The 22,871-nt window shown below is 41.1% G+C and overlaps 1 protein-coding gene across 16 annotated transcripts in view; it reads right to left on the minus strand.

The window, feature by feature from the left end:
- Positions 1-22,871, minus strand: part of CASK (calcium/calmodulin dependent serine protein kinase) — a 233,893-nt gene that overhangs the window by 166,938 nt on the left and 44,084 nt on the right. For all 16 annotated transcript variants that reach the window (XM_072994219.2, XM_072994217.2, XM_072994211.2 and 13 more), the window contains exon 2: positions 6,199-6,311. In XM_072994219.2, the coding sequence (XP_072850320.1) occupies positions 6,199-6,311 (113 nt within the window). The remainder of the gene's footprint in view (positions 1-6,198; positions 6,312-22,871) is intronic.

The raw sequence follows: 22,871 nt of genomic DNA on the forward strand, positions 1-22,871 counted from the left end.
TGAGTAAGAGCTGGGTTAAATCTACTCCTACTGTTGCAACAGCACCAAAACATCAAAGGAATTCCACTTGCAGACATACAATTTAAAGGATATCTTCTTTGTTGTCAAGTAAGAAAAGGAAAATAGAAAAGAAGAAAATAAAACAAGGAAGAACCTGTGTTATGATATCTCTATGATTCACTGTACTGGGAGCACTGGATGAAAGGAACAAGTGCTCACATGTTGCACACTGCAGAAGAGAGAATGTGTGAACAATGTCCACCTATAGGGGAAATCACATGATCTTCAATGTGGATCAACTGCCACATGCAGAACCTCATCTAGCAGACATTTTTACGGACACATAGATAAGCAGTTCTATATGATTTAAGTGTGCCTGAATGGAACTACATTTTTATAATGAGGAAAGAAGGGACTAGACACATCTGTGTCCAAAAAAGCTGGGGGAAAATCTACAATTACCTATTATATGTTGCCAATAAAATCCAGTTAAACAGAACAGGCATTTTTTTTAAAAGGAGTTCAGGGGATTGTGTACATAAGCAAGTTTGTCCCCACTTTCCGTATTGCATTTTCCTATAAGGCAACTCAGACATAGTACTGTGGGGTGGGGGGGAATCACTCATAAAATACAGTGGTGCCTCGCTTGACGACATTAATCCATTCCAGCGAAATCGCTGAAGAACAAAATCGTCATCAAGCGAAATAAAAAAGCCCACTGAAATGCACTGAAAACCGTTCAATGCGTTCCAATGGGTGAAATACCTGCTCGTCCAGTGAAGATCCTCCATAGGGCCGCCATTTTCTGCTCCCTGTATAGTGAAAAATCCATCCTAAAAACAGCGGGGAGCCATTTTGCACAGCGGGTGGCCATTTTGGAAACCCGACGATCAGCTGTTTTGATCATCGTAAAGCAAAAAATCAGTTCCCAAAGCAGGGAACCAATCATTGTAAAGCATTTTTCCCATTTGAACATCGTTTTGCGATCACAAAAGTGATTACAAAAATCTAATCATCAAGCGGATTCGTCGTTTAACGAGGTAATCATTAAGCGAGGCACCAGTGTATCAGTATCAACTGCTAATACATCTTAATACTAAAATCAGTTAAATATATTTTCCATTTTTGAAAATGCAGTTATTGGAAAGGGAGAAGATGCTTCATGACTGTAAGTTACACTGCAACAATAAGTGGAACAGCAACACTAATCTGAAGGAAATAAAGTATGTGAACCCATGCACAATTGAAGAAACACTGGGGGAAATGAATGAAGGCCAATTTGTGATCTGCCCCGCTCAAGTTTATGTTTCCGCCTTCTGACTTAGGGCATTCTAAAAGAACCACTTGCATCTCCAATTGGCTCTAACATATACAGTGGTACCTCAGTTTACGAACGCCTCGGTTAATGTAATTTTCGGTTTACGAAAGAAAATCCATTGAAAATAATGCCTCGGATTACAATTTTTTTGCAATACGAAGCAAGTTTCCCCAGGATGCATTGCACCTGGGAGATTTATAGCACCGCCCCCGTGCATGCATTCCTAAGGGAAACTGGATTTCAGTTTGCAAATATTTTGAATTACGAAATATCCCGGAGAACACAATTTCATAAAGCAAGGTATGCCTTCAAGGAAAGACCCAATAGACCAGGCTGCTTTTTCAGCTTCTGGTTTTACAGGATGTGGCCAACTAGATAATTACAGGAAACTTATAGGCAGAATGTAAGAACAACAACATTCCTTAGCTCTTCAGTTAAAAAAAAAATTATATTCAGTGCCAAAAATGCCTCTCTAATACCATTTGGCTGTCGTGACCAGTAAGCACTGATAGAACCATCCTTTATGAACAGTCTGATCCCCCTTTGAAAGACATGTAAACCAAAGGACATTACATAATGTTCTGATAACAAATTCCATATATTAATTATATTATGCTAGGAAGTATTTTCCCAAACCGGGTAGGTGGGGCTCGTCAGCCATGGAAGGCAGCCCATCTAGGAGAAGGAAAACTCCAATTTCAAACCTCCACTGCCTTGTGGCTATATCCACTCATGGAAAAGGCTTCAGGAGTTAACCTCGAGGCAAAATCCGGAGCTGGAGTCCCGAAGGCAGCATGTGTCGTTCTGCCAACTCCTGCGACATTGCTGGAACCAGTTGTATTGGCTCTTGCCTTTCCATTAGACCATTTCAGCAATGTGGAGAGGGGGGATCTGCTGCTTGCGTAACAGCCTATCCTCCATATTACCTTACCCGGGCTTCATGCTCTGGAGAGGACACTCCTCGATTCAGAGCATGTTACCATAGTCTCTCGAGACTGAAGGATGCCTATGCTAATTTTCCCAAAGAAGGGCAGTGCCAAAGAATGCTCCAACTACCGTACAATTGCACTCATTTCACATGCTAGCAAGGTTATGCTCAAAATCCTCCAAGGCAGGCTTCAGCAGTATGTGGACTGAGAACTCCCAGAAGTACACGCTGGATTTCGAAGAGGCAGAGGAACTCGAGACCAAATTGCTAATATGCACTGGATTATGGAGAAAACCAGAGAGTTCCAGAAAAACATCTACTTCTGCTTCATTGACTATGCAAAAGCCTTTGATTGTGTGGACCACAGCAAACTATGGCAAGTCCTTAAAGAAATGGGAGTGCCTGACCACCTTATATATCTCCTGAGAAATGTATACGTGGAACAGGAAGCAACAGTTAGAACTTGATATGGAACAACTGATTGGTTCAAAATTGGGAAAGGAATGCGACGAGGCTGTATATTGTCCCCCGGCTTATTTAACTTATATGCAGAATACATCATGCGAAAAACAGGACTGGAGGTATCTGAAGCCGGAATTAAGACTGCCAGAAGAAATAACAACTACCTCAGATATGCAGATGATACCACTCTGATGGCAGAAAGTGAGGAGGAATTAAAGAACCTCTTAATGAGGGTGAAAGAGGAGAGAGCAAAAAATGGTCTGAAGCTCAATAGCAAAAAAACTAAGATCATGACCACTGGTCCCATCACCTCCTGGCAAATAGAAGGAGAAGATATGGAGGCAGTGACATATTATACTTTCTTGGGCTCCATGATCACTGCAGATGGTGACAGCAGCCATAAAATTAAAAGACAACTGCTTCTTGGGAGGAAAGTGATGATAAAACCTAGACAGCATCTTAAAAAGCAGAGACATCACCTTGCCAACAAAAGTCCGAACAGTCAAAGCTATGGTTTTCCCTGTCGTGATGTATGGAAGTGAGAGCTGGACCATAAAGAAAGCAGACCGCCGAAGAATTGATGCCTTTGAATTGTGGTGCTGGAGGAGGCTCTTGAGAGTCCCCTGGACTGCAAGGAGAACAAACCTATCAATTCTAAAGGAAATCAACCCTGAGTGCTCACTGGAAGGACAGATCCTGAAGCTGAGGCTCCTTTACTTTGGCCAACTCATGAGAAGAGAAGACTCCTTGGAAAAGACCTTGATGTTAGGAAAGTGTGACAGCAAGAGGAGAAGGGGACGACAGAGGATGAGATGGCTGGACAGTGTCATCGAAGCAACCAACATGAATTTGACACAACTACGGGAAGCAGTGGAAGATAGGAGGGCCTGGCGTGCTCTGGTCCATGGGGTCATGAAGAGTCGGACACGACTAAACGACTAAACAACAACAAACAACAACAAGGAAGTATTTTCTTTGTCTATCCTGCAAATTAAATTTATTTGGATGAGCTCAGCTCTATATTATAATAAAAAGAGAAAAGATTCTATAACCACTGGATATCAGTCTTCTCCAAATACCACAACATGTGTATTTTAAGAAAATATACATGTAATTGCACTTCAGCTTAGAACCACAGTTATAATACACTGGGCCTCTGCATTACAATCAGGGTTGTCTTGGAAAGATTAAAAGAAATTTCAGTTGGTCAAGAATTTTATGACAAGGGCCAGGATTCTGTTAGAGGCAACGGAGCCATAACACATGTAGCATGGGCAGCCTGGCTTCTCTAAAACCAGCACAAGAAGGTATCAAGCGGGGAAGCACACTTGCATAATAGCAATGCTTGCAGTAGTGGACCATATCACTACACTGGCAGGACGTTGGGATCTCCTGGTGCCAACAGGATCCTGCCAGAATCAAGTATTTAGTGTGGCTATTTATTTATTTATTTATTTACAATATTTTTTAGCCACACCATTGCCAGTGGCTTCTGGGCAGCGTACAACATTAAAACTTAAAAACATTAAAAACATTTTAAAAGACAATATAAAATAGCATATATTAAAATAATTCTTAAAACATTAAAATTAGTAATGGCCAGCTAGGGAATATTGTTTAATTAAAATGCTGGCTGAACAGAAAGGCCTTTGCCTGGTGCCGAAAAGCCAAGAGTGTTGGAGCCAGGCGGATCTCTCTAGGGAGGGCATTCCAAAGTTGGGGGGCAACAACCGAGAAGGCCCTATTTCGACATGCCATCCCCCTCACCTCTTTCAGGGATGGCATCTTCAGAAGGGCTTCCTGGCCTGATCTTAGAGGACGGGCAGGCTCATATGGAAGAAAGCGGTCCTTTAGGTAACCAGGTCCTAAGCCGTTTAGGGCTTTATATGTCAAAGTAAGCACTTTGAATTGGGCCTGAGCAGCAACCGGCAGCCAGTGTAAATTTTTCAGAACTGGCGTGATATGAGTCAGTGCGGCGGCACCACTTACCAGACGCGCAGCCCGGTTCTGTGCCAGTTGCAGTCGTCGGACCGTTTTCAAAGGCTGCCCCACGTATAGCGCATTGCAGTAGTCCATTGCAGTAGTAATTAGGACCATTGGCTCCTGTGGCAGTCACCCCATTTCACTCCTGTCAATCACATTCAGGATCTCACGGCTGCATTACCTATTTCCTAAGCTCCGCAGGGCTTAGAAAGCGGGAAAGGCAGCTGGGAAAGGATGCGAGGATCAAAGGGGTGTGTGCGCACTGCCCTTTCATGGCTGCATTAGCCATTTCCTAAGCTCTGCAGGGCTTAGAAAACGGGAAAGGCAGCTGGGAAAGGGCATGAAGATCAAAGGGGTGCGCGTGCACGCTTCCCTCAAATTTTCTAATTTGGATGTTAGAAAAGTGTTAGAAGGGGGGGTCATCTTATACTGTGAGTCATCTTGTAAACGGAAAAATACAGTAGATAAAGAACATCTGTGATCCTGAGCATCTTTAATACACCTTAATAAATAAATAATAAATAACTTTTGTTGATAGTAATCAGACAAGTGTTTGTCTATAGTTCTTGGTATTGTGGATAAAAGAAAATCCACTGGTGGCAGCGATAAAAAGAGAAACCATCTCAAGTGGTCAGAAGGCGTAGCATGAGCTCGTGTGATGAAGCAGGGGGCCACAAAGAAAATGTCATAGCCCCTTTAGTGAAACACCTTATTGGCTTCCAGTTTGTTTCTGGACACAGTTCAAATAGATGATGACAACTTTGAAAGCCATTTGCAGAAGGAGTGGGGAACCTATGGCCTTCCAGATGTTTTGTGCTACAATTCCTACAATCCCTTACAACTGGCAGCGCTGGTAGGGACGTCTTGGTACTGATGCCCCGAACAAGTGGAGGACCAAGGTTATTTTTATTTTTAAAAATGTGAGTGATTTATTTTAAGAGGGATTTCAAATATGTAAATTAACTTATTTAAGGGAGAAACAAAAAGAATTGTAGGCAACAAATATGAAAATAATAAGATCAGGTTAAACAATATTGATCCCTCTCTAGACATGATATAAATATCTCAAAGGACATTATTTGAGATAATGAAGTACTGAAAATTTAAAGTTTTATTTCAAATCCAGGAGTCTAGTTACAGCTTTAGATGAATATTCTTTTAGATGAATATTCTGGAAGAGATGTTACACTATCATCCTATATTAAAATATCTTCTTCTATTTGTCCAAAAACAGATTACTTGTTTGATTTCTCTGTACGTTCTCGCAACCAAATATTTGTTTATGTTAATCACACAGGCAAATATAGCTGACAATTTTCAATTGTTTTTTTGACTGCCATTGTCAAGAACTTAAAGAGAACTGGGGGTGAGACAGTTTTCAAACAGCACTTTTTCATAGAAATTTTGAGCTGCACTAATAAAAACGATTGCAGAGAAAGCAAAAAAAAATGTTACTAGAGATATTAAATAATGCAAACAGCACGATAAAATTACTGATTTTTCTTACCTTCTGTACTCAGTCCTGGACTTGAAGTAAATTTAGCTACATCCACAATCTTTACAGCAAACTGTTGCCCTGTCTCTCTGTTGATACATCGCCGTACAACACTGAACGGTCCCCTAGAGAGAAAGACAACTTACAGTTAACTGATTTAGAAATCCAAAACAATATTTTATTCTTCATGTGCAGCTTTATTATTTTTCATGTTTATTCTGAATTCACTGGATATACACCTTACTTTCCCCCACAATGGACTCATTATGGCTTGTAGTAATATTAAAGAAATATACCAATTAGAACCCTACAGTTATTAAAAACGAATGAAATTAAATATGCAGTTTAAATACAAAATCAATTTAAACACAATCACTGAGAAAAGTATAGAATCTAGCTGGCAACAAACCCCATCCTCAGCAATCTGCAAGTTGCCAAACTAATATACAAATACAGTAGAAGTCTACATGGTAGTTAAAAAACAGCAGGGAGGGGTCATAAATATGCTATTTTGAAAATTTCACAGGAATGCCCAGTCATATTTATCAAAAATTCTGATGATCTAATATTTATTATGGCTAGCAAAATCACTTTCACCTTTGTTTTCAAAAGCGGTGCTTATAGAACTACTGAACAGTCCCTGAAGATAGCAAAAGATTCAATTACTATTCTGTTACTCTTCTGTTTCAGTGCTGAGATTTAAATTGTGTGAGACACTTCAACTTACCACCAACAAATCCTGAAGACAAAATCCAATTTTAAGGTATGTATAAATGTAACATAAACTCCCCCACCCCCAAATATAAGGATAGAAATGAAGGGTTTGCACTGCATAAGTTATTTTCACAATACTGTACAGACCAAGCATCCCACACAGATAGAAATGAAGGAAGAAATCTAACCTCTCTGCAGAATTTAGGCACATTTTTTTGTAATTGCTTCTAAATGCAATCATACAAGAAAAAGAGAAAACCTCTTAGCAAAAACTAGAATATTTCCGTTAAGTAGTATATGATACAACAACTAACAACTCACTCTCTAAGTGAATACCGTATTTTCCTGTGTATAAAATAACACTTTTCCCTTAAATAATTAGAGGAAAAATTGAGGGTTGTTTTATACACAGAAGGCAGCCGCTTTCCCCGCCTTTTGCAAAGCCACAGGGCTTAGCAAAAAGGAAGGGAAGGCTCCCTTTGGGTAAAGCGGCCGTAAAAGGGCTGCACGATCACAGCCCTTTGATCCTGAAGCCCTTTCATTGGCTGCTTCAGGATCAAAGGGGTGTGATTGCGCAGCCCTTTCATGGCTGTGTTTTCCACTTCCTAAGCCCCGCAGGGATAAAACTTTCTAATTTGGTGGTTAGAAAAGGGTGTGTGTGTGTCATCTTATACATTGTGTTGACGTAGAAATTGAAAAATACGGTTAGTGCTCCATGGTTACCAACATCAAGGCCCCATTCTATATTTCCCTTTCATCCTTTCCACCCGAACCCATAATGGAAACTGGTGTCATGGAGAGCACCACTGAAGTGGGTTTAATAGGTCAAGCTTCATATCTGGCAGGCATCTATCTCATCTACACTGAGGAGATGCTTCAATGGATCATCTTTTATTCAGACTTACCAAGGGAAGAGACTTGTAGAGTTCTGTAATGCCAACAATCTCTTCATCACAAATAGATGTTTCAAGCAACCAAGCAGACAATGGTATATGTGGAAACCACAAAATGGTCAATATTGAAATCAAATAAACTATGTTAACTGGAAGCAGGAGATGGAGAAGTTGCATTCTGTCTCTGTCATAATAAGATCAGGAGCAGACTGTGGTAGTGATAATGAACTGTTAATATCAAACATTAGAGTAAAGCTGGAGAAGAACACTAAAAGAATCCTAGTGCCAAAATATAATTTTAAGCCTTTCTGATGAATTTAAACTCTACATTAAAAACCGATTTCCATTACTGAATTCAACTGACCATGAACCAAAAGGACGAAACTAGATATAATATTAGAGAAGAAAGAAAGAAAGAAAGAAAGAAAGAAAGAAAGAAAGAAAGAAAGAAAGAAAGAAAGAAAGAAAGAAAGAAAGAAAGAAAGAAAGAAAGAAAGAAAGAAAGAAAGAAAGAAAGAAAGAAAGAAAGAAAGAAAGAAAGAAAGAAAGAGCGAACCTAGGTGGATGATGGAAGAAACATTTACATTGTCAAGGACAGGCAAGAAGCAAAAGTAGGGTAGCAGAAGTAAGATCAAAACCCTGAATGCTGCTTTTCAGCAAATGTCACCAGAGCACAGAGTGCTGTGCTCTGAAGATGCCGGCCACAGAGACTGGGGAAACGTTAGGAAGTACAACCTTCAGAACACGGCCAAAGAGCTCGAAAAACCCACAACAACCCTCAGATAGAAATGCTGAAAGATCCACAGGGGAGCATATTATCTGACCAGGATAAAATAAGGAGAAGGTGGAAACAATATACTGAAGACCTATACAGAAGAGATGAAAGGATGGCAGATTTCTCTGAAGAAAAATCCTATGAATAAGAACCTGCAGTTCTAGAAAGTGAAGGGAGAGCCGCCCTTAAAACACATGGAAAAAGTAAATCACCAAGGGTAGATGGAATACTGGTAAAACTATTTCATGCTACAGAAACTGAATCCATCAAATCCTAAAAACTGTATTCCACCAAATATGGACAACAAAACAATGGTCCACAGACTGAAAATGTTCAATATACATTCCAATCCCCAAGAAAGGAGATGCCGAGGAGTGAAGTAACTACAGTATAGGACCATTGTCCTTTTTCGAAGAGGAATTATCTGATGAAGAATTTGCAATTCTAGACAGAGAAGTGAAAGCTGCTCCGAAAGCACTGGGAAGAACAAAATAATTGAGGTAGATGTGATACTGATAAAACTATTTCAAACCACAGAGACTGAATCTGTCAAAATCCGAACAAGCAAATACAAAAAACAAAACAATGGCCTACAGACCATTCATTCTAATTTCCCACACAAACAAATGAATGCTCAAGGTGTTACTCTTTATATGGAATAAAAAATGCCTGACCTTCAAGTTGGATTCTGAAAAGGAAGCCACACTTGAGATCAGATTGAAAATATCCATTGGCTACTGGAGTGTATTAAAGAATTTCAGAAGACAATCTGTCTATGCTTTATAGACTACAGCAAGGTGTTTGACTCTGTGGATCATGAGAACCTATGGATTATTCTGAAAGAAACGTGTGTGCCTTAGCAGCACCTCACTGTCCTGATGTGTTAACCTTTTCTGTGAACAATAGGCTACTGTTAGGGGAAAAATATGGAAAGATAGAACAGTTTTCTATAGGCAAAGGTGTCAGACAAGGGTGCATTTCATCTCCCCATCTGTTCAATCTGTACATAGAACATATCATATAAACACTGAACTAGATTCAAATGACGATATGAAAATTAGTGGAAGAAAAACCAATAATAAGAGACACAGATGATACTATCTTACTGGCAGAAAGCAGCAATGGCTTAAAATGACTGTTAGGAAAAGTGAAAGAAGAATGTGCCAAAGCAGGACTTCAGCTGAACATCAAGACAACAAAAATCATGGCTATAGAAGAACTACACAAATTTAATGTTGACAATAAAGAAATTGAAATTGTTAAGAGTCTCATCTTTCAGCACTATATCTTATACCTTGGTTTGATCATCAATCCAATGGAGGCTGTAGTCTAGAAATAAGACTGAGAATCGGAAGGGCAGCAAAGAAATTCAAAAAGATCATGAAGTGTGAAGATTAGAGATGGGGGTATTCGGACACAAATATCCTTGCACAGGTAGCTATAACAAGGGTACAGCCCCATGGGGCTGGACGGCCCACTCACCAATCCACTGCTGCTGTGGATGCTGTGATTCTTCCAATGGCTTCGCAGATTGTGATCAGCTAGCCACTCCTGGCAGGAGGCAGGACAAGCCTCACTGCAAGGTTGAAGAGTGGCTCACAGTTCGCAATCTGCAGAGCCACTGGAAGAATGGTAAAGTCATCACCTTTTCCCTTTATTGGAGTTAGCACCGACAAAGGGGAAATAAACCAAACAACCTACAGCTAGTGTTTCAACCAGTTTCAAGCCCAGAACTTTTGCCTGACTCAGCATGATACTCTATGGCCATATGTGCTGTAAATAATAACAATACTACAACTGTGTGCCACCAATGCCATTCTGACTTACAGTGATCATTCCCAGGGTTTTCTAGGTATAAAGTACCAGGTGATCTACTAGTCCTTTCTTCTGGTGGCACTCTTGGACCACATAACATATTTTTCTGGGTAGAAAGCCACACTTTTTCCTAAAATAATTAGGGGGAAAATTGAGGGTCGTTTTATTCATGGAAGGAGACAGAGGCAAAGGAGCACTTGCGTGCGCTCAGGCACCTTTTCTGCCGCCACCCATTGCCTCCTCCAGTGTGACTGCCAGGACTCACCTCCAGCTCACATCACTGCCTTGTCCCCTCTGGTGGTGGAAGCAGCAGCAGCAGGAGGCGGAGGCAAAGGAGCACTTGCGTGCCCTCAGGCTCCTCTTACTGCTGCCCACTGACTGCTGCCGCCGCCCAATTGCCTCCTCTAGAGCTCACGTCACCACCTTGTCCCCTCCAGTGGCGGAGGTAGCAGGAGGAGGCGGATACGCAAGCAAAGGAGCAGTTGCGTGCACTTGGGTGCCTGTTGCTGAGGCTCACCTCCAGGTCACGTCATCGTTGCCTTGTACCCTCTGGTGGTGGAGGCAGCAGCAGCAGGAGGCAGAGGCGGAGGCAAAGGAGCACTCGTGCGCCTCTTGCTGCTGCCCATTGACTGCTGCTGCCACACTGGTTCTTCCAGTGCTGCCTTCGGGCAGGAGACAAGGCAGCAATTAGGTGAGCTGGAGGTAAGCCCCAGCAGTAGCAATGGAGGAGGTGATCGGGTGAGCGGCAGAGGCAGCAGCAGCAGGAGACGGAGGAGGAGGAGCAGTAGCCTATTAACTGCTCCTCTGCCTCTAGCAAGGGTCAAAATTAGTGGGTCGTCTTATACATTGGGGGGTGTATACACCGAAAAATATGGTAGTTTGCCCAAATCTGTAGAAGCTGAATCTTTTCGACCCCTAGATCTGCAGCCAGGTACTCTAATCCAGCCAGACTGAAAGCATTATCAAACTGATGGGTTGTTGTAGGTTTTTTGTGCTGTTTGGCCATGTTCTGGAATGCCAAATACCCCCAAAAACCTACGACAACCATTGGATCCTGGCCATGAGAGCCATCGAGAATACATTATCAGACTAATTAAAACTTATATAAATATGTGTGTAACCAAAGCCTGGAACATGCTCTTCTTCAAAAATAGGAAACTTCAGGAAAGGATAATTTGGAACAGAAAACCCAAAGGGGGGGATGACTGGAGTAGGGTTAAAAATCTGTGACCTCCAAATAACTTCTTTCATAGGATTCCAAATTCTTTCTCTTCTAAATACATGAGCAGGATCTTATGCAGTCACAACTACGTCAAAAGCCCTATTTACATTTCTGCAGAGCAGAAATGTAATGAATAAATACAGAACACAATAATATGTTGTGCCATGTTTTCACTGCATACCAGTTCACTACACAACTAAACATACATAGTTTAAGAACTATGAAATAGTAAAAATATACCTTTGCTTTGCTTATTTTTATGTGAATGCATTCTTCAGAGAATTTCAGACAAATGCTGATTCCCATATCATGGGATTCCATAACAACAAACTCATTCTTTAGATACAGACAAAATGTATCATTCATAAGGGGTGAAGTGGGGAGAAATCCTAAATTTTACCAAATTATGATTTTTTTTTTAGAGAAATAAAAAAAGAGTGGGGGAAGAGAGACACAATACAACAGCAACAACAGACTAATACCAATGACTACTAGATGATTTCAATAGCCATAGAGATGTTCTCCACAATGCAGCACATCCTTGCAGGATGCATCAGTACTAGACATGTACTAGAGATGAGGGTATTCGTATTTGTATAAGAATACCCCCACACAGGTGGCAATAACAAGGGTCCAGCCCCCTGGGGCCAGACCGTCCACTCACAATTCTGCTGCTGCTGCTGCTGGCTCAGCGATCCTTCCTATCACTCCAGAGCTCACGATCGATCAGCTTGCCACCCTTTGACCTGGCAGGGAGGCTTGTTGTCCAGTCTCCTGCTAGGAGTGTCAAGCTGATTGAGAGCTCCAGAGTGATAGGAAGGATCGCAGAGCTGGCAGCAGCGGTGGAATTGTGAGTGGACAATCTGGCCTCAGGGGGCTGGACCTTCGCCATTGCCACCTGTGTGGGGGTATTTGTATACGAATACCTCCATCTCTAATCAATATCAGATCAATGTTGATATTTACCTCAAATAATCATGTTCTTTTATATGAAAATAAGGTGTGGCCCAATGAGAAATTCAATAAGAAAAGCAGGACATCTGGATGACTGAGCTTACTTTATTTACATAACTTTCCACATGAGGGAATTAAAATATCCCCTTGTGGCAAAAAAAGCGCACAAGAATAACACAAGAATTGACAGTGCTGAATTACAAGGAGGATTTCAGTAATGATGGCTACATGAACTGTATAAGAAAACAGAACTGAAGAGGACACAAGAGGGCAAATCTTATTTTATCTCCAGTGACTGAGAATGTTGAAATCCGAAGACAATATTCATGTTAGAATATACAAAAAATCTTTATGGCTGTGGTATTTCAATGTCACTAAATAATATCAGAAAAGTCAAAGTGCTACTTTTAAAACTAAGATCAGTTTTATATGAATTCATTTTGGCAAAGTTTTAAATTTTGCAACTTATTTTCCTTATTTTGCTTAAACTAGAAACAGATACTAAAAATGAATTTGAAAATAAAATGTTGCGTATACTCTAATCCAGGGGTTTTAAACTCAATTTACCTGGGGGCCGCTGGAGGCAGAATCTGGGTGAGGCTGGGCCGCATCAGATTTTCTGCCAAGCGGAGCAAGAGCCCGAGGAAGCCGCCCAGGAGTTTCTTTAGCTGACAGACAGGTGGGCTGGTTGGCAGGCTGCAGTTCTGGATGGATGGTGCAAGAGGTGCTGTCTTGGGAGAGAGCCGGCGAGTGAGGCAAAGTTTTTTTTTTACTCTTGACAGCAGAGGATGTGTGGGCGCTTTGGGGGGCCAGGAAAGGCGAGGGCCACAAATTATCATCTGGGGGCCGCAAATGGCCACCGGGCCGCATGTTTGAGACCCCTGCTCTAATCAATGTTCATTCTCAGGGCTTGAAAAATGTACTCATCCACTTGTCTGTGATGAGTGAAAAGTGCTGCTCAACGAGTCACAGCTCCCTCCCTCCCTGCCTCCTTCCCCTCTGCCTCTCTCTCTCTCTCTCTCTCTCTCTCTCTCTCTCTAATCCTGCAGTCCTCCCCTCCCCTCTACCATTGCAAAAGGAAAACTGCCCTCTTCTCATGAGAAGAGAGTTCGAGCGGCACATAGAGATATAGCTCTGCAGGAGAATGTAGAGTAGTCCCATGCTGGAGAATATGGAGGTTCCCTGTTCCCAATTTCAACTGAACGACACATCCTGGGGTGGGAGGGAACCGTGGCTCCTTAAGAGGCCAGGTGCTTTTGCTTTCAGTTTTATTTTTGCTGGAGACATTCAAAAGAAAGGCATTCAAAATACAAGCTTCATGACTCCACAAGCATGAAGGTAATAAAGCAACCCAAGTCTCAGAGTATAAATGAGTGATTCCCAATCCCAATAAATTGCAAGGCTATAGTCTGGTCATGCTGACTGATGAAGATTTTGACTGACTGTTGAGACATTCTAAAAATTTTCAAGCCCTCTTCATTCTGCTATCCCTGTTTTCAAGAAATATGACCTTACGTATTCTCCCCATTGTAAAACCAAATATAGGGCAGATATTGTGCTGTCTCATGTTTTAAAAACTTTCCTGACCCTTTAAAAACAAATCCAAGCTCGAGCTTTACCTGTAATGCAAAACATTGCCTTACTGTGCTTCTGGATTTATTCTAAAATGTCATGCTTTGGGGGAGATACTGCACCATGTATTCCCTTCCTTTCTTAGAAAACAAGGTATATGTATCTTGTTGTTGTGTTGTCAAATCAAAACTGACTTATAGTGACCCTGTCACGGCTTTCGAGGTAAGTATGGTATTTAAGAAGTGGTTTTACCACTCCTCTCCCCCTGTAAGTTTCCATGGCCAAACAGAAAATCGGACCCTGCTCTCTAGAATCCCAGTTCATCACTGGGTATCTAAGCTGCTACTTAAACCTGCAATACAGAACTATCCTAAATGTGTGTATAGATATTTGTTTCGTTATCTCAGACCAATATTCTGTTCAGCACATAAGGCTTTGTCTACACAGGTCTTCTGATTTCTAGTTTGCCGTTGTGCAAGCCAAGCACTCATTTTATTCTCAAAGGCTTTCATGGCCCCGATCTGATGGCTGTTGTAGGTTTTTCGGGCTGTTTGGCTGTGTTCTGGAGGTTTTTCTTCCTAACGTTTCACCAGTCTCTGTGGCTGGCATCTTCAGAGGACAGGAGCTAGAACTCTGTCTGTGTTCTGGCTCTAGCTCCTGTCCTCTGAAGATGCCGGCCACAGAGACTGGCGAAATGTTAGCAAGAAAAACCTCCAGAACACAGCCAAACAGCCTGAAAAACCTACAACAACCAACTACTCATTTGTTATCAACTTATGCTTGTGCAAGGAGGTAATGGGTATAGCACTGTGAGCTTCTAATAAAGACCCACTCTATACATGAAAGAGAGAACCACACAGACAGAATGAGGGAAATGTGATTCTGCCTTCTGTAGTTAGGGAAATGATTGCCTTACTTACAACATTGACAAATCTATCCTACAACCTCCCCAACTTGGAAGTTGACTTCGATTTGGATCTGACAAGTGCCTGTCTTGATGCAGATGAGGTACCGGTAGATAGTCCGCACCGCCTTTTTCCACCTTTGGCAGATTGCCCGGCTGCGACCTTACCTAGACACGGGGGTGCTCACTACCTTAGTACATGCGCTCATAATTTCTAGATTACACTACTGTAACGCACTCTATGTGGGGCTTCCTTTGAAGCTGATGCGGAAACTTCAAGTGGTGCAGAATGCGGTGGCCAGACTCCTTACTGGAGTGAGAAAATATCAACATATCTCTCCTACTCTGGCCATGCTGCACTGGCTGCCCATCCGTTTCTGCATTGACTTCAAAGTGTTAATGCTTACATATAAAGCCCTAAACGGTTTAGGACCTCGATACTTGGTGGAACGCTTACCCGTTCTACCCGTGTCAACCACGCGAGTCAAGAGGTGAGGCTGAGGAGCCTGACGCCGAGGGAGGCCTGGAATGAAAGAACTAGAAACCAGGCCTTCTTGGCGGTGGCTCCTCGCCTCTGGAATAACCTACCTCTGGAGATTTGCGCTGCACCCTCGCTGGGTACTTTTAAGAACCAACTAAAAACATGGATGTATAGGCAGGCCTTCCCTTCCAGTTAATTCCTGTCCTCTTTCCTTTTTTATTCTTTTCCTCTTTGATTTATTTTGTATTTTTCCCATCTTGCAGAATCATTTAATTAATTAATTGTTATAAATATTTCTTGAACTTGTTATCCTTTATGTTGTAAGCCGCCTAGAGTGGTCGAAATGACTAGATAGGCGGGGTATAAATACAATAAATAAATAAATAAATAAATAAATAAATAAATAAATAAATAAATAAATAAATAAATAAATAAATAAATAAATAAATAAATAAATAAATCTCGGCCGATGGGGTTGGGCTGTGGAATGGAGGGATTGGTATGGCATCCATAGCAGATAGTTGAGGTTGTAGGGAGCATCCCCAAAGGAAGCCTCAGGGATTCTGTTGCCTAAGTTTAAGTGCCTGTTTTGTGAGGTTTTTGCAGGCCTGATATGAAGAAGACTGGTGGGAGGCAGAAGTGGCATAAACGGTGTCCATCAGGGAGGGGAATCTTGTTGGGCCAAGAGTCACACTGTTTTTTGTTTCTTTGTTTGTTTTTTTGAAAGGCCCTGTTGGTGCCATAAAATGGTGGGAAAGGAAACGGGACAGGTCAAAGAAAGGAGGAGGGAATATTTGTCGTTCTAACTCTCCTACTTTTCCCCCTAGTGAATTCATGAAGAGAAGAAAGGCCAACTGAGCTCTGTTTGTCGAGAGATGAGACCTCAGTGGCAGCAAAAAAGAACTGAGACAATCGCCAGGATGGGCGGACCACGTGTACTAGGAGGGCATTCATGGCAAACATGTGGTAAAGCTCTCCAATACTCCAGAAACCTCTGCGCAAGCACAGAATAAGCCTACAGTGTGCATTCACAGAGACCACAAAGAAGGAGATGCAATGGGATGTAACAAATGAATCCACGTGATCCTCCTTTCCCTCTCTGCTACTCAGAGGAGTAACAAATAAAAAACAGATGCATTCTCATTATATTGAAAAAGTAGTGAATTAAAGTCATAGTTATACTCCCCAAAGTAATTCCATTTCACCTTGTTACTATAAAAAGTAATGTTACAAGCAGTATGTTATTTCCAGGTCTGGAAGTAAAGTTCTAACTAGGAAGCAGTGTTCAAACATTATAGCATGGATAGGGGGTTTGCATTTGTACTATTCACCCCTGGGTGCAATCTGTAGTGGTGTTATGGAAAGCATATAATTCTCTATAATGAAAATAAAATATAGGTTTTTCTTACTACACAAACCTTTCACAAAGGAAATTCATAGAACATGTTGTGGGCTAGGCATTTGGGGACATGACAATTTGAAACTGTATCTGCCAAGACATTTTCATTTCTGACACTTTATTGTTCCACATATTCCAGTAAGAGTAGAACTGACCTTCAAAGTCGTAAAGAGTAGAACTATTCATTTTTTTTAACTACAGGGAGTGTTCTCACAATTCACATTTTGTCATAGGCTGAGGATTAAGCAGAACATGGTTTTATTAAAGTAGGCTTTTTTCAGTTTTTTCTTTTAGTGTATATCCCACTGACTGACAAAGACTTAAAAGTATTACGAAGGAAAGAATGCATCATGTACAGCAATCACATTCATTCTTTGACACCAATTACTATTTACTGAAAATTAGCAGCACACTTCTCTTTTGAATTGCATGGGTCCATAGGTGGTCTACATATTCCCAAACACATATCTAATTCAGCTTCTAGATCAGGAGGTCATAAGGACCTTTAAGGCTCACTATACACGGTACTGTACTGAAATGATAATCAATGCTAAGGAAGAGAACCTCAATGGAGAGAACTGTTCTATTTGTGTGTGTGTGTTTATATCTGTGTGAATGTTAATCAACTGTTTGTACTGTGCAGTTATGTTTTGGGGAGGGCATGAGAGTTATATACAAATTTTGAATTACATAGGGATCTGGTGCCGCTAACTCCAATTTTGCAGAACGGAGAAGTAGAAACTGTTTTTCCAACCAGAGACATGGTTAAAATTGCTATGATGCTGTCAAACACTTCTGGAAATACATGATACATTTTCTAAGTAAATTACATGGTTTCCAATTTAATTGTTGGTGTTCCTAAATTTCCATGTATATTTCATTTTACAACAGATTATACTGCACATTAGCAAGTTGTGGGTTCTTCACCCATAATAACATACTTTTTAAAACATAGAAATAGGGATCAAGCATTCCTACAGTGATTCTAAGCTTTTTTTTGCAGGAATGTTAATCTTGAAAGCTTTACAAACATGATTTTTTTCAGATAATTTCCCAATTATTATTAGTAAACTTTCATTTGAAATGAAAAGCTAATTCACTGGTTCAATTCTGTATGTAGGCTTTTTCAGCTGTAGCTAAAATAAAAACAGTCTTAAAGCCTGCTAAGCATTTTACCACCAAGGATTGACTTTCGAGCTATATATAGATTTCAGATAAAGCTTATTAGGCAATTTAATAATCACTTGAGGACTTTTTTTAAAGGTACAATGTTTCTTTTTTATATATAATAAAAGTTTCAGAATCACTGATTCTTAAAGATATTTAATGCACACAAGATTATTTGGTACAGGAAAATCACTCACTGGATTTTGGAAAAAAGTTCAAACCATATTTTAATCATGGAATATGTGAGACAGCAACTCTTGGTAAGGATTTAGAATATTTGGTAATTTATATGTTTTATGGTGTTGCACCCAAGAAAGGCTGAAGTAAAAACAAAATTACATGCATCCACATACACTTATGAAAAATTAAGGTTCTTACTTTTGAACACTAACTACACAGGAGTATTTCCCACATATTCTCAGTAGTGGCACTTCCTATAGTTTATTGCAAGGACTACAAAGCAGAGCACATCATTCCTTTTTGGCTGCTAAAAAAGTACTAAAAAGCTGCATTTACAAAAAGCCAGGCAAATCTTAAAAGGAAGCAGCCCAAAAGATTCAGCAAACAACCTATATATTTTGCATGGTGTGAGTGCATTTTGTATTGTCTTTGAATTTTGTACCTATCTTTGCTGTCCTTCTGGAAGCAGGTGAAGACATTTATCTTCAGGCAAGCTTTCCCTGAGTGACTGGCTGTCTCAGTGGGGTTTTAAATGGATTATTGTACCTTACAGTTTTGAATGTGTTATGGTGTTGCTAATGTTTTTTCCATATGGTATTGTTTGATCCTTTTGTATTTTTAAATTCATCACTGTTAGTGTTAAATACTGTCGTTAATTAGGTAAGCCACCTTTAGTGCTTATTAAGGAGGAAGGTAGGGTAAAAATGAATGAATGAGTGAATGAATGAATGCTGTCAGAGAAAATATTTTGCCCACAAATCCTGAGCAGTCACAGCTGAAGGGCCATCACTTTCCCATTCCACAGCTTTCACAATTTTGCCTTTTAGCCTGCTCATCTTTCCACACTATTCTAGTCTTCCAGTGTTTAGATTCCCCTCCCCGACAATACTTACAGTAATTCTACAATACAGTGGTGCCTTGACTTACGAACTTAATCCATCCTAGAAGATGTTCGTAAGTGGAAATGCTCGTAAGTCGAAGCACCATTTCCCATTGAAATGCACTGGAACAGGATTAATTCGTTCTAGCATTTAAAAAAAATACTAAAAAAAAAGCACACAGAAAGCCCCATCGGAAGGCATTGGGGCTTTAAAAACAACAACAACCAAAAATAAACAAAGCAAGGCCTGAAGGCTGCAAAAATACATAAAACAAAACAAAACTCAAAAATAAACATCGAGCAATCCCCCTGCTGGGACTGCCAAAAAACAAAACAAAACACTGATCCACGCTGCTCTTAGAAGCTTGCCCAGGCTTGCCCAGCAGGTAAATAGGCAGTGGAAATGCACTGGGGAAGCCTCTGAAAGCGGCATTTTGCCAGGGTGGGTGGGGGTGTGGCAGGGGCAGGCCCGCCCCCCCCGCCCCCCAGAGCCCCCCTCACGCCACTTTCAGAAGCCTCCTGGGGCTTTTTCAGCAGTGAAAATGCACCTCTGAAAGCCCCGCTTTGCCGTGGGGGGCTCTGGGGTGGCGGGCCTGCTGCTGCCACACCCCCACGCACCCCCACCCCGGCAAAGCGCCGCTTTCAGAGGCTTCCCCAGTGCATTTCTACTGCCTATTTACCTGCTGGGCAAGCTTCTAAGAGCAGCGTGGATCAGCTGTAAGGCGGGGAGGGGGAGGGGCTGGAGCGGAGAAGATGGCTCCTGGCTCTTTTCTGGGATGATCGCTTCCCCCCCTCATTGCAAACGCCCCATTTTCGCACAGCTGATGGGGGGCCTTTGCTAAGATCCCTGGCCCCACTGATCAGCCGTGCAAAAATGGGGCGTTTGTGATGATGGGGGGGGGAGCCATCATCGCAAAGCGATTTTCCCCTATAGGGAATATCGCAATGTGATTGCTTTTGCGATCGCAAAATCCACATCGTTATGCGGATTCGTCGTTAAACGGGGCACCCGTTAAGTGAGGCACCACTGTATTCTTCTCTGGCTCTAACAAATTCTCACTTGAGTCTAATACTCTCAGCATAACTTCTAACTTGTTTATTGTATTATATTTCAACTATACTCTGTATCTAGAAAGATACACAGTAATAGTGGACTGCACAGTGAGCTGAGTATAATCTTGCTTGTTGAAATTTTGTCTGTGACCCTAAGAATATGGTACTGAGTTCATACATCATATGAAAAGAGAAACAGGGAAATGCCTAAATTCTTATTATATTCCAGATATCCAGCAGCTCTGCATAAAGTACTTCTCCCTTTTCCACTGCTACATCCATCCAGTACTGCTCTTCTGGTACATCTGCATTCTCAAAAGACATAAGAACTTAAGAACATAAGAACATAAGAAGAGCCATGCTGGATCATGCCAAAGGTCTATGTAGTTTGGCATACTGTTCACACAATGGCTGATTATTTGTTTACAGGTTAAATCTACTATCTACCTAGAAAGATAAGTAGTGATAGCTGACTGCACAGGTTTACTGGACATAAGCACAAAACAAAGAGAAGTAGTAGCCATTAGAATGTCATGCTCTTAATCTATTAAGATTGTTTTAAAAACATAGATCTATAAACTACAATAGTATGAAAACAACAGTACAAATTATATCAACAATTAAGACTACAGTCAGTTATACAGCAATATGAGAACATCCTCTTTTACTAACTGGGCACTGGCTTAGCTGAGCTTTGCTGGGTATTAGACTTAATTTGAAATTGAACTGTAATTTGTTGTTGTTACATGCTGTCAAGTCACCTCCAATTTACGGCAACCCTATGAATGAGCAATCTTCAAAATGTCCTCTCCACAACAGCCTTGTAGACTCATGATGTGCCCAAAGTAGGACCATTCTCTGTTTCAACATTCTTGCCTCCTAAGATCATTCAGGCTTGATTTTACCTAGGACCCATTTGGTTGTCTAACTCCTTCACATTTCTTGGCTGCAGTCTCCATTTGGATTCATGATTGAGCCAAGGCATACAAAATCTCTAACTATTTCAATTTATTCACTATAAATGCTAAAGCTGTATAGTGTTTCTGAAGTCATGATTTTTGCCTTTTTAATGCTTAACTGCAGTCCTGTTTTGGCACTTTCTTCTTTCACTTTCCCTAACAGTCATTTCAAGTCATTGCTGCTTTCTGGAAGTTAAATGATGTCATATGTATATCCTAAATCAGTGGTTCTTAACATTTTTGAAAGAAACGCCTCCTTGAGCCATTGAGGAAGTTACCACTGCCCCCGTCCCTGCGGCGATATCTTTTTTGTTTGTCTGTTTGTTTGTTTGTTCGTTCATTCATTCATTCATTCAAGACACTTAAATCCAATGACCCCTGAAAATAAAATAAAATTGCAAGAAAATGAAATGCCCGGAAAAAAACAACAACAGTAACATTTAATGATTTAGTTACAAGTGAATTTTAAGATGCAAAAAGAAATATAAAAAGGCCATAAAAACAAACCACAATGCAGGAACTAAAAAACCCTAGACAAAAAGCTTTGAAATTAAATTAAGATTCGAGAAAAATATATATTCATGCATGCTATAAAAAGGGTTAAAAAGACACAACGAATATAATATCAAACTGGAGTGCGCATTAAAAAAGTACAATACAAAGAGACACACAAAAGAGCACAACTGGAATTCAAAATCAAAGCAAACATCATCACATTGTACAAGAACAAAGGAGACAGGGGCGACTGCAATGACTACCGTGGCATCTCTCTTCTCAGCGTTGTAGAGAAGCTGCTTGCCCTTTTTGTGCTGAAGAGACTCCAGGTGTTTGCAGACAGCATCTATCCAGAATCACAGTGTGGATTTTGAGCTAACAGATCCACCACTGACATGGTGTACTCCCTTAGAAAGTTGCAGGAGAAATGTAGGGAACAACAGCCACTCTTTGTGGCCTTCATAGATTTCACAAAGGCCTTTGATTCAGTTAGCAAGGAGGGCCTTTTTAAAATACTTCCCAAGATTGGATGTCCACCTCGACTGCTTAACATCATCAGGTCCTTTCATGAGGGAATGAAGGGCACCGTAGTTTTGGACGGCTCAACATCAGATCCCTTTGACATCAAATTCCAAAAGATCTCCTGTATGGAGAATTAGTTCAGCGAAGTTGCCCCAGAGGGAGACCACAGCTGTGATATCTGCAAGTGGGATCTAAAGGCCTTAGGAATGGACCTCAACAGATGGGAAACCCTGACATCTAAGTGTTCAGCCTGGAGGCAGGTGGTGCATCACGGCCTCTCCCAATTTGAAGAGACCCTTGTCTAGCAGGCCGAGGCAAAGAGGCAGTCCCGAAACCAGCAAAATCAGGGAGCTAGACAGGGGACAGACTGGATTTGTCCTCAGTGTGGAAGGGATTGTCACTCTCAAATTGGCCTTCTCAGCCACACTAGACGTTGTTCCAAGTCCTCCATGCAGAGCACGATACCATAGTCTCTCGAGACTGAAGGATATTTTGCCATATTATGAAACTCTTTTGGTGAAACTAGAATGGGCCATTAATACATAGTCCTGGCTATGTTTTCATCAGGATGTGACCAGAAGCCATGGAGACATATTGTTTTTAATTGCCACCCTTTAGGCACATTTAAGTGTCACAGGTAGTCTGTGGAAGATAAACTGAAGCTTTTATCAAGCTGCATTTTTCGAGCTTTGGAATACAC

This window comes from Pogona vitticeps, chromosome 3 (assembly GCF_051106095.1).
Source record: "Pogona vitticeps strain Pit_001003342236 chromosome 3, PviZW2.1, whole genome shotgun sequence".
NCBI classification, from domain to species: domain Eukaryota; kingdom Metazoa; phylum Chordata; class Lepidosauria; order Squamata; family Agamidae; genus Pogona; species Pogona vitticeps.